The 12,387-nt window shown below is 40.8% G+C and overlaps 1 protein-coding gene across 3 annotated transcripts; it reads left to right on the top strand.

Moving 5' to 3' along the window:
- The first annotated feature begins 294 nt into the window (after nt 1-294).
- LOC122179419 (TBC1 domain family member 7-like) lies at nt 295-11,103 on the top strand. 3 transcript variants are annotated; one of them, XM_042870275.1, is made up of 9 exons: nt 295-361; nt 1,026-1,224; nt 1,341-1,461; nt 2,381-2,461; nt 4,359-4,546; nt 6,015-6,152; nt 7,229-7,374; nt 9,966-10,095; nt 10,839-11,103. In XM_042870275.1, the coding sequence occupies exons 3-9, from the start codon at nt 1,350-1,352 to the stop codon at nt 10,923-10,925; spliced, it is 882 nt and encodes a 293-aa protein (XP_042726209.1). In that variant the 5' UTR covers nt 295-361; nt 1,026-1,224; nt 1,341-1,349; the 3' UTR covers nt 10,926-11,103. The 3 variants fall into 3 exon arrangements, with proteins under 3 accessions (XP_042726209.1, XP_042726208.1, XP_042726210.1); XM_042870274.1 differs by having other exon boundaries at nt 1,026-1,142; XM_042870276.1 differs by lacking the exon at nt 2,381-2,461 and having other exon boundaries at nt 1,026-1,142.
- The last annotated feature ends 1,284 nt before the right edge of the window (nt 11,104-12,387 follow it).

Below are 12,387 nucleotides of genomic sequence, written 5' to 3' on the forward strand. Positions count from 1 at the left end.
TCCGAAGAGCCATCTAGCGATGGGAGACCAAAAGAAAATCGCAAGCCCGCACCGATGGCAGCAGGCTGCCACCTGCTGATGCGCAAGAAGCACTTCACTGAGCACAACTGCCTTGCTAACAGCGACGGGACGAGAGGAACGGCCTCAGGCTGTGACATGGGAGGCTCAGGATGTGCATCAGGAAAAAAATTCTTCTCATAAAGAGCTGTGAGGCGCAGCAACGGCTTGCCCAGGGCACTGAGAAACGAGGACGCAGAGGCCAGAAGCGGCAGCCCCGCCTCCACCCCCGTGAGCTCCAACCCGCCCCTCTGAGCAGGCGGTGCCTGCGCATGCGCGCATGTGAGGAGCCCGTCCTGCTACAGTAGGTGCTGCGGGCCGGTGGGGGGGGTTCCGCGTTCGGCCCTGCTTGCGTCCCTGTTCCGTTCGCTGGGCTCTCGGCCTCAGCTCGGCTTCCGTGAGCCGCGCCTCCCCTGTGCTGAGGCCGCGTGCTGCCCAGCGTGTCCCTGTCCCTACACGTGCCTCACAGAGGGACGGCTGGCTTCGGCTCTGCGCTGCCGAAAGGCGTTCTGCTGTATGGTTTCTGGCCGGTCTGGGTTTGATCCTACAAAGCAGTGAAAAAGTACTTAATTAAAAAAAAAAAAAAAGAAAAAAAAACAAAGAAAAAAAAAAAAAACACCAAAACAACACCACGACCAAGTAGGCCTAGTGGATGTGGTGACTTGTTGCCAAAACGTGGTCTTTGTTGGTGTCTGCAGATGCTGCTGTGCGTTTTGGTGTATGGAGGAGTAGCTTAGTTTCACTGGAGAAGCCCTTCGAATCATAACTTGTCTGCTCTGCCAGATAGCCTGCCAGCATTGCTGCCATCGCTGTGCTTAAAGGTTAAGGTCCTCTGTAACCTTTTGGATTAAAAATTAGAGCTTTGTTATGTACACAAGCCTGCAAGGGAGAACTGAGAATTGATGCTTAAAAGGTGGAACATAAGGAAAGACACGGTACTCACTGCAGCATTTTACTATTGTTTCCAGCATAGGGATGAGACGGTTGTGCCTCTCTACTACTGAAAGGATAAACTCCGCACTGTGCCTGTGTCTGATAGCAACGTGAGCGTTTAATCCAGATCTGCGACTTAAGAAGAGAGCTCGGTACGTTGCCTTGTGCTTTCCTGTCACCTCTGTGCTGCTGAGGCCAACGTCAGTTGGCCCTTGTCTCTGCTTGCCTCGTCTGGTGAGTCTGGAACCTGATGATTTGGTAACTTCTCTGCCTAGCAGCTGTATGCAGTTTGAGTCTCTGTACCCTAGATTTTGCAACTCGTAAGTTGAATGACTGCTTTTCTCCAAAAGGAATCCGCCATGGCCGAAGACTCTCAAAGAAACTTCCGCTCCGTCTATTATGAAAAAGTGGGGTTTCGTGGAGTTGAAGAAAAGAAGTCACTGGAAATTTTGTTAAAAGATGACCGATTGGGCAAGTTGATGTCAATGTTTCCTCTATTGCTTTGGTGATTTGGCATGTGGATGGGGAGGGAGTCATGCATGGTGTATTGCTGCTGTGCTTAGAGCACATTAAAGTTTTACATCCTTTACCAAGGATTCTTCTTTTCTATCCTTTTCCATCTTTCCTATTTCATCTCTCAGTACAAGCAGTCCCTTGAGTTTCAAGGGTTTGAGAACCCGATTTTTAAAAAGTATCAAACATCTGCATGTTTGGCATTGTTGTTTTTTTCTATTCTGTCATTCTCTATGGTCAGTAAGCTTAATTTTTTTTTTTTTTTTTAATGAAAACAGTTTCCATCTGAAAATATGTTGTCTCCTGCTGTTAATTCCATCTAACCTTGTAACAGTGATGGTTTTGTTATTGATGCTTGTCTTTTATTAATGCCATATCTTTAATAGGATGGAAAGATAGGTGTCCCTAATTGCTTTGAGATAGCAACACAGTTTACAAAATGATTATAAAAATGGTAGTTTCTTCCTGGTGAGACATAGGGTAGCTTTAGTTGTATTGCAAATCAAGTCAATGCAGGTTTCCCAAAGAGGCTGTGGATGCCCCATCCCTGGAGGCATTCAAGGCCAGGCTGGATGTGGCTCTGGGCAGCCTGGTCTTCTGGTTGGTGACCCTGCACATAGTGGAGGGGTTGAAGCTAGATGATCTTTGTGGTCCTTTTCAACCCAGGCCATTCTATGATTCTATGATTTTTTTTCAGAGGAAATGGTGTTGCAGTTTATTAGACACATTCTATTCTCAACTGAACAAGTGAAAGCATTTGTTAATAATATGCCATGTAAACATGGATTTTGATCCTAGTATTTGTCATATTTAGGTAAGCAGAGACTCAAAACTGTTATTCTATTAAAACTTATCTTAAATTTTTATTTCTCTACAGATATTGAGAAGCTTTGCACCTTCAGTCAGAGGTTCCCTCTCCCATCCATGTATCGTATACTGGTGTGGAAGGTTCTTTTAGGTATGAAACAATATCTGAATAAAACAGTGATTAAGTTTAAAAATCTTGGCAAGCTATGCAAATGTATGTTTATGTTTTGGAGAAGTTGTGTTCTGTAAGATCTTGGTTTGAAGATTACTTCTGTTTTTTGTTTCTGGCTTTAAATGATATTTGCTGTTTAAGAAGATGTGAGGCTGGAGAAAGTATATAGCCCAGAAACCATGAAAAACAAAACACGAAGCATGCAGAGATTCTATTCTCCTTGGAGTTTGATAATCATGTGATCAATTGAAAGGCACTAATGACTTTTCACTAAGTGGTCAAGTGTGTTGGATTTACTGGATTTGGGACCATGACACTTGGAGATGGGGCAGAATGTGGAGGGTCCTGGAGTTCTGACTCACAAGAGGTATCAGGAGAGGTTCTCTTAGAGGGCTGAATGTAAGAAACACTGCCAAATTGAGTGTGAAACAGGGTGCATGACTGAATCTTTGGAAGAGAAAGGTGATCTACTGCACTATTGATGGTTGAGCGTCACGCCACTGTTGAAAAGCTTGAGTATGTCTTCTTCTTGTTCTTGGTGTCCACATGCCACTACACGTGGAGCTGGAAATAATGTATGAGAAAGCCTTATCTGAATTTTAAACAATCTTTTAGAATGGTTTTCTCCTCTGCCCTCTCCAATTTCCTGCAATTTAAGAATCATGCCTTCATATTAATGGTTCACTTCGTACACCTCGATGTTGTCCCAGGTGAAGTGGTATGTCAGAGATGTCTCTGACCTCTCGTTCACGTGTGACTCAGGATGGTGTTGAGGCTGAAATAGTTTCTAGACATGCCAGTGTTGAGATTCTTTTGTTTGCCAATAGGAGTCTTCTCTGTTTAAGAAAAGGAGTTGGCAGTGTGTAACATAACACAGATGTTAACTGCTTTTGGATCACATAAAAATGTCTTGCTCCATCCCAGCTTTTGCAGTGCAAATAACTTTGCAGTTAGGAAATAAAAGATAAGTTACTGTCTGTTGTGCTTGATACTCGACCTCAAGCATGTCATGGTTTAACACTTTGACAGCAATTCACCCCCCCTTCCCTTTAAATGAAATATGAAAGCAGCGGGTAGCCTGCTTTAAGACTGGGTTTTGAAGAATGTCTTGTTCTCATGGGTTTCTACAACAGGAAGAATTCTGCTCCATTGGTGATATGAAAATGGTGTTTCTTCATTTTGATGTTTCTAAGATCTTCTTTCTACTGTAGCCGGTGACAGCTTTGTTGTGAGCACTGCAAGATTCAGCTTTGAGTTAGAATCATAGAATCACAGAATGGCCTGGGTTGAGAAGGACCACAATGATCATCCAGTTTCAAACCTCCTGCTTTGTGCAGGGTTACCAACCACCAGATCAGACTGCCCAGGGCCACATTCAGCCTGGCCTTGAATGCCTCCAGGGATAGAGAAGGAAACAAAGAAATGCTGAGCATTTCTTCTGGATGTCAGAAACAATTTTGTTTTCTCTGCCTCTCCACTTGGATGTACGCGTATCTGTTTTCTCTGTCGAGAAAGCCAAAAGCCCTGCATCAAAAGGTGCTTGGATGGTATTCTTAAATTCTGATCTGCAGTTGGTTCAACCACGTGGTTGATTTTGCTTCTAGGTGTGATTTTAGAGAGGATTAATTTCTATAATACGGTGTGCAAAGGTGTTTCCAGCAGAGATCTAACATTAAACTAAGTAATAAAACTGTTATGTATAGCATCTTTGCATTAGTTAATTGTATGTATATTCTCTGTCAGGTCCTACATTTCTGTAGGCTGGAGTGTTAGTAGGAATTGAAGTTAGGCTCCTGGAAAGAGAGTTTTGACGTTTTTTTCTTTATGGATGCTTTTCTTTCTTCTTTATTATTATTATTATTATTATTATTTTTAGGAATTATTCCTCCTCACCATAAATCTCATGCTCTGGTGATGAACTACCGGAAGGAGCAGTACTGGGATATCCACCATGCTCTTCATGTAATTCGTTTTATCAATGACTCTACCCCACAGGTAGATGTTTTCCTCCGCATACATCAACTGGAATCAGGCAAATTGCCTCGAAACTTGGCTTATCCTTTGGTAAGTTTCCATGCTAATAGTATTTAAGTCATAGAATCATAAAATCACAAGGCTGGAAAGGATCTAGAAAATCACCTAGTCCAACCGTTCTCCTATCATCATTACTTCCCTCTGAGCTACTAAAACATATCTTGCAGCACCTCATTTAAATAATTTAAAAATTTTAGAGTAATTTGCTTTTAAATCCAGATATTAATATTCTGCCTTCCTTTTTCTGTTAGTCTGAACTGATCTGGGTCTGTCATGTACTCTCATGTACTCTCTGGTTTACAGTATGCCCGCTCGTGGGTAAACAGGTTTGTATTTTGTGTCTGTAGTGTGATGACAAGTGTGTGGGCTTCATATATAAGCCTCTGTAAAAGGAGAGGTGATGAAAGGAACCATGAACTTTCTGAAGGAGACATTGCCTTATTTTTATGCTCACTCAAGCCCAGCTTTATTACTCTTTATAGAATAGAGTGTATCTGTAGAATAGTTAGCTCAGCTCTATCCTGTGTGCAGTCACACCTGGAACTGTGTTTTAGGCATCCTCATAGTTCTTGTACCGAGGATCTTTTCTTCTGGAGAAAATGAAATAGTGTGCCCATCTGTATGGGAACTGCTGAGTCACGGCCTGAACCTCTGATTGATCACCTGAGGTGAGCCTTGAGTCAGCCAGAGGAGCACAGGTGAAGGCAATTCAGCTGTGCTGCCGGAAGGGGGGGAGCCAGGCTGCAGCCCTCCTGGACCTATTTAAGAGCTGGCTACCAGAGGGGAAGGATCTCTTCTGGAGATCACCTCTCTTGGTGTTTTGTGGTGAGCTCAGCTGAAGGGTAAGCTCTTCCACTTATTCTCTTTTGTGATTGTTGTTTACTTTGCCTAATTCTCTTGATTATATTGAGATTATAACATCTTGATTATACACCATCACACACTTCTAGATTTGTATTGTGGGGAATAACTGACTCATCATCTGGAGAAGTTGCTTATTTGTCTCTGGGAAGGTGTTTTATCTCAAATCAAATAAATAAGATGAAGGCAGCTCATGGCTGCCTTCTTTTCTTCTGTAATTAATATCAATGACAATGGTGTTTGAGGGGCCTGTTTGGCAAGGGAAAGGAAAAAAATTCTGCTGGTTTAAAATGTGGGTTATAGAAATAGGAATATTGCAGTGCTATCAGGAGATGAATTCTCATTTGAGAATATTTGGGAACTTTGAATCGCAGTTGATCCAAACTCCTGTTGAATGATTTGTTTTAAAAACAAGACAAATCTTATTTGTTCTTCTTTATTAGATATCTGTCACTATAATGCAGCTGTTTCCCAGTGCTTTATTTATAAATATGTCAGGGACAGCTGGCATCTCTCTTTATATACTTAGATTCCATTCTCTTTTTGCCAAGAGCAGGGAAAAGGAATGTACAGATAATGTGAGTTGTACAGTCTAATTCTACTGTGTGTTTAGTTAGTTTTTCACTTTGTTTTCCAGGAACCAGAAGATGAAGTGTTTCTTGCAATTGCTAAGGCAATGGAGGAAATGGTGGAGGATCCTATAGAATGCTATTGGCTTGTCAGTTGCTTTGTGAATCAGCTTAACAGCAAGCACAAAGATTCATTACAACAACTAGTAAGGATAAAATACTTTTGTGTGTGTGTGTTAGAGAAAGAGAGAGAGGAAGAAGAAAACTGTAAGAGGGAAAGAAGTAAACAAGTCCTGGGAAGCATGCCTTCTGAGCATTCTGGTAGGCACAATGAATAGAGACAGCTGGAGTGTCAGGCCAGTACCTGTGGATTCTGTTCTGGCAGCAGTTCCAAGTGGAAGGAGCAGAGCTTTTGGAATCGTGGCTGTGTTATCTGATAGGTCACTTTGCCTAAAGTAACGTTAGAAAAAAATTGGTTTTGTTTGCTACATTGTAGTTCTCAATTACTTTTTTTTTTTTTAAGCTTACATTTAAGCTTACATTGCATTTAGATGAGTTATTTCGCAGTCACTTTGGAGTTTTGTTTAAAACAAAGATGTAAGAAGCTTAAGAACATTTAGATTCATGTCTGCTGCTTTTCTGGCTCGTCCTTCAGAGTCCAATACTGCTCACCCAGTACTGGGTGATAATGAGGCAAAGCACAACATTTTCTAGAAGCTACGTGCCTCAATTACATAAGGAGTATCCCTAAGTTGTCATTGTAATATACACATTGTACCAAGGCTGATGGATAAAGGAAGTGTTTTTGTCTTTGACAACTATATTAACTACTTATCTTACTATGACAAAAAGTCTAAAGACACTCCAGGATTTATGAAAACATGCATTGTCTTACATTAGAGCTTGAGCAAAATGATAACCTTTCACATTTTTAAGCCTATTTGTGTGTTTGTCTGTTGCCCTTTTATATACATGTTATGCTTTTAAACAAGAAATAGATGCCCAGATTTTCATTTATTGCACAGAGATTTAGTCTGAGAATTGATTTTCTTGGCTTTGGTGCACTGTGTGTAGGTTGTTAGGCTGTGTGCTAAGGCATTGAGCTTCAAGGTGGATGAAACTCAGTGTTACTTGTGAGGACAACAGTAATTAGTGCAGCGTGAATCTCTGCATTGCCTTAAGCTCTCCAACACCTGCATTAGGGAAGAGTGCATGTATGTTTTTGAAGTCCTGCTGGTGGTCAGCAATTTAAGGAACCTAACTTTTGCCCTTCCTTTCTCAGCCAAAAATTCTGGAGCAGTATTTAAACATTGAAGACAGTAGGCTTCTGATGCATCTGAAGGCATGTGCTGCGATGAGCAAGCTCCCTTATGATCTCTGGTTTAAGAAGTGTTTTGCAGGCTGTTTACCTGAGTCCAGTTTACAGAGGCAAGATTTTTTTTTTCCTTTCTATTTGTAATTCCACAGTAATTTTAAATTGCTGTTACCACATGCATTTTACCTGTTGTGTAGTTATGGAGTTAGCTTCATTGCTGACTTGAAAATGACACAATTTTGCTTTGTTCTACTTGTTACTGATACAAGACAAGCTGTTTGTGGTCTCTTCTAGCAAGGAAGCTTAATGTAGCAATTTATTCCCTAAGGCACTTGTCACCTCCTAGGATTTAGAACTTCTAATCCCCTATTAGTGATAGATAGCTGAAAGGAGTCAGTTCTCAGGCTTTTAAACTGAAATCCTTGCTTAGGGAGCAATGGTAATACTGTATCATTATCAGATGAAATAGATTTGGGTAATGTTTATTTGAACAAAACAATATTAGGGCATCACTATGTTAGTGAAGTCCTTATTCTGCAGTTTGCAGTTTCAGCATTGCCCTGTGTGTGGCGTGCTTGTTGTTATATGGCAGGTTCTGCCCACCAAGCACCTGTAAGCAGTCTGTTCTGTGTTGTGGCTCTATAACACGGAAGTTAAAAGCTTTTACTCTTGTTTTAGCTACAGAATCAGAGCATTGGAACTTCTGGTGGCACAACAGTTCTATTTACCAACAATTTGTATGACAACATGATAGATGTGCACTTTGCCTTTGCCAGTTTAGGTTTCTACATTATTCAGTTGTAATCAAAATGGCCATATTTGCTAAGGAAATAACATACTTTGTGGGCAGCGTGTGACAGATGAACTTAATTAATGCTTGGAGATTCAGTTTGGATTAGAATCTGAAAGCCCGAATGCTTATCTGAAATGCATCCAAATGGCAGTATGAGAACTGCTGAGAACTGCAAGCAGCTCCCCGGTTCTCCTGTGAGTTTTACTTAATTTTTCAAGTGACAGCTGATTTGAGCGTGGTGTTTTATGATTTAATTTAACTTCTGATTTAGTACTGTATTTCTTAGAGAGGTTGCTTGCTTTGTCTAAGTTGTAGCCCTCTCTGCCAGGCAGCAAAACTGAAATTTCATCTTTTTTTTTCCTAAGATGCACAAGATTTGTGTACACTGTACAGAAATTTTATCCAGTAATGGTGAGATGAAGTGTACATAAGGCCAGCTGTGTTCCTGACAGGGGTTGTCATTTGGTGTACATACTCTTACAGTGCACTCCTATGCTTAACCATAGCTAGAAATTGCACATCAATTTATTTTAAGTGGATTTGGAAAACTAATGTAGAGAGCTTTCATGTAGAAACTTCCTTTGAGCTTATGCAGTGTTTTTGCTCTGCTTGCCCTGATGAAACTGACAAAAATGTGACTTGAAAGGTTTGAAAAGTAGACACTGTATGACAGCAGCAAACATTCCATATTATGAATTAAGAAAGACTTTGCTTAAAGGGGTGATGGGAACTCTCATCTGGCCTTTGAAGCTCATTCTGCCTGCATTGTGTTCTCATGGCATTCCAGGCTGAAGTGCAAGTTCTTCCAAGAGAAGAGGTCATGCCAAAATTGAATTGTCTTTTGAAGAAACACACCTGCAGATCCGAGTCTATAGGTGGGCTGTAGGAGATGTTTTCCAGTTACTGTATTCAGAGATTATAGAGAATGGTGTGTGATCTCTGTCTCCCGTGGTTTTATTTGAAAGGAGAAACACTTTTCACAAGTACCTGGATGGATTAAAGAAAAGTAATCCTCAGAAGGTCTTTCTGACACAGCTCTTCAATGTGAAGAACTGAAAATAATGCAGGAACATTAAAGCTGCCATCTGACAGATGGTCTCACACCGGTTTTGGATAATCTTTCATCCCGTGTCTGTAGAGTTGGGCCTGAAATAGAGCTGCTGGATGAAGGGTTTCAAATTGTTGCAGGCTGTTTTAGTACTGTGAATCTCTCCCAGTAGTTGTAGAGGTTCTGTTGCTAAAGAATATGCATTCTGTGAAGGCCTGGTCTTCTGGTTTCCTTGAAACTGTGAGGTCCAGGTCTGGCTCTTACAGGTGGTAGGAGTGCTTTGTAGTTCTGAGAGAGTCTGTGCACAGTAGAATGAGTTGCAACACTTAAATTTGGTACAAGGAACAACTATTAAACATTATGGCCTGGATCTTGCTGATAATTATATCTTCTAGAGAAATGACTTGGAATATTTTGCTGCTTGAGATGTAGTGATTGAGGATTTCATTCTTCTGAGTGTTCATTTACCTGACTATTTGAAGAATCTCATTATTGAGCATGCTAGCAAATTGTTTCCTTTTTTTGCACTAGGAAAAATTCTCACCCTCACCACACCATATGGAATAGTTGTCACAGTTCAGGCTGTTAAAACATGATTTGCTTTTTGCACTTGAGCTTGTAAGCAGTTCCACTTCTAAACAAGGACATGCCATATTAATACAGTTGCTTGCCATCACTCAGTACAGATTGAGGAACTGATAAAATATCTTTCATTGACTGTGACCTGAATAATTCAATATACTTACTGCTAGTCAGGAAAACAGTCTGAAAAAGGTAATTGTACAAACACTGTTCTAGCAGATATACAAGCAGATAAAGACTACAGTAATGCTTAGTGATTCCTTTATCATTTCTTTTTGCAGGGTTTGGGACAAAGTTATTAGTGGATCCTGCAAAATTCTCGTGTTTGTTGCTTTGGAGATATTGTTAACCTTTAAAATGAAGATAATCGCGCTGACCACTGCAGAAAAGATCACCCAGTTTTTGGAAAATGTAAGTGAAATGTAACATTACACTCTGTGCTGTGCAATTACCTCGCATGGCCCATAAAAATGTCTTTTGGCCTCGGTCATTTGTTGTTTTAAACATACCAGAAGAAGGGATGAGAGGAATAGTTTCTGTCAGGAGGTGAGGCTTCCATAGAATGAAGGCTCTGGGTAATATGTTATTTATGTTTGTGCAGATTTGACACCATTCCTTCTGATAATAACGTGTTGTTTTTTTTTTTTTCTTGTGAAAATAAGCATGGATGAAGTTGGATTAATTTTTCCAGAACCTCTTACCAGGGCTGGTGTCTTGCACCCCTTCTGTTCCTTTTCTGGGCATGAACCTGTAGGCTCAGCGCATGCTTTTTGTTGTTTTGGTCTTGGGATCTTAAACCTAGCCCTGATCTTTCCCTTTGTGGAAAGACGTGAGTGTGACAGCAGGGTTGTAGGAGCCTCACGTGACCTAGGGTAGCTGGATTGGATGTGTTTATGGTCGTGGATGGGACAGTGTAAGTCCTGTCTGATGACAGATGAGGGGTGTAAAGTAAGAGAACCTTGGGTTCTCCTGTTTTGTGTCTAAAGCTTGGGGGTGCTTGTAGGATGTGAGGGATGCTAGGGCAGGGAGGTGGGGCTGTAGTTTCTCTTTGTATAAAGAGATGAAACTTGAATTGGAGCTTCAAAATCTGTATTTAAAATGAAACAGTCCACATAAAATGCATTGACAAGGCATCTTAACTCAATCTTTTGTAGATTCCTCAAGATAACACTGATGCTATTGTCAGCAAAGCTGTAGATCTGTGGCGCACACACTGTGGGACTCCAGCACACTCTGTCTGACAACTTTCCCCACTTACAACAGCTTGGAAAAAAAAAGCATTTAAAAAGTTTCCTCTTGCTGTTCTTCCCTCTTTGTGGTGTAATGTTCTTCCTTTCCTCTCCAATTCGAAGATGCTATTAAAGCATTTCACGGCATAGCGCTCAATGTTTTTCAATAAATATGAATGGAGTGAAAATACTGAGTGGTGATATGATGATGCCTAGGGCATTTTAATCCAGCCAGCTACACTATTGTGATTGCACAGTGTGTTCTATGGCTTTTTGAGAAGTAAATCTAACTCCTGGAGCAAGGTAAGTAGGCTGACTTGTAGAAAATACTTCTGTATGCCAGCTTATACTTGATAGAACTAGTTACTACTTGGAGGGGCTTTTAAGGTGAATGCGTAGTATCTCTTATTTTGCTGGAACTCAGTGGTGAACAAAGCACGTTCCTTTGCTGGAAATTTAAAAGTACTCTATCAAAACCATAGATTTTCAGGTAAATGCAAAAGAGGCATCACGAATTTGAGACACAGAAAGACATCACAGTGAGCAGGTGAGTCGTATTTTTCTGAAATATCTTAGAAGTGCTTTCTTCCTGTCTGCCAGTGAACTGTTATGGCTGTATTTTGTTTGTGCTCAGTGGTTTGGCCAAATTAAATTTTACTGTGCAAATAATGAAGAGCTTTTCTTTCTCTTAAGTTTGTAGTCAGTACTGCAATCTTAACAATCTTAAATCTTGACAAAGGAGGAGGCATCTTTGGAGTGTCTGGATATTTGGATAGTAGATGTACTGAAGAATTATTATTTGAAAAGAAAACACTGCTATGTGTAAAGCAGGAGCTTTGGCCACCTGCTGGTTTCCTCATTTTATAATGGCAAAATAATGTGGCCAGCAAGTCCTCATTTCATTTAGGTTTATGATTTGAAATGTTTCTAAGGGAGGTTGTGTCTGGGACGGGACCTGTCCTGTTCAGCTTCTTTATCATTGATGTAGGACAAGAGATGGAGTGCTTATTCCATTTAACATCTGCAGGTGAAACCAGACTGAGCATTGATTATCAGGTGATACAGCAGTGGCAGGACTGTAGGTGTAAGCTGAAATGAGGGCTTTCAGGCTATAGGGAAAAATTTTTCCCCCATGAGGACAGTCAAGCAGTAGATACAGCTCATAGAAATTGTACAGTTTCCACTGTACTTGGAGATTTCCAAGTTCCAACTGGTCATGTTCCTGAGCAGTCTGGTCTTACCCCTTAGCAGGCCTTGCTTTGAGCAGCAGGTTAGATGAGAGACACACAGAGTCCTTTCCAGCCTGATGTACCTTGTGATCTGTCCTATACTGAAGTGTAACTTTAGGTAAGTATGGAAGAAATCAGTGAAAGGAGTAATTACAATTCAGAATTACAGGCAAGTAATAAAATATACCACTGGGCATGACTCAGGGACTACATAGATATTTCATATTTACTGCATTTATTTGTTG

Source organism: Lagopus leucura, unplaced genomic scaffold, assembly GCF_019238085.1.
Source record: "Lagopus leucura isolate 7727_CA_CO unplaced genomic scaffold, USGS_WTPT01 Super-Scaffold_100002, whole genome shotgun sequence".
Taxonomy (NCBI): domain Eukaryota; kingdom Metazoa; phylum Chordata; class Aves; order Galliformes; family Phasianidae; genus Lagopus; species Lagopus leucura.

Excerpts from the sequence above, each read along its gene's own strand:
- LOC122179419 (XM_042870275.1), top strand. The coding sequence starts at position 1,350 with ATGGCCGAAGACTCTCAAAGAAACTTCCGCTCCGTCTATTATGAAAAA. Across the intron at positions 2,462-4,358 it reads GGTGTGGAAGGTTCTTTTAG|GAATTATTCCTCCTCACCAT; the intron begins GTATGAAACAAT and ends TATTATTTTTAG. Across the intron at positions 4,547-6,014 it reads GAAACTTGGCTTATCCTTTG|GAACCAGAAGATGAAGTGTT; the intron begins GTAAGTTTCCAT and ends TTTGTTTTCCAG.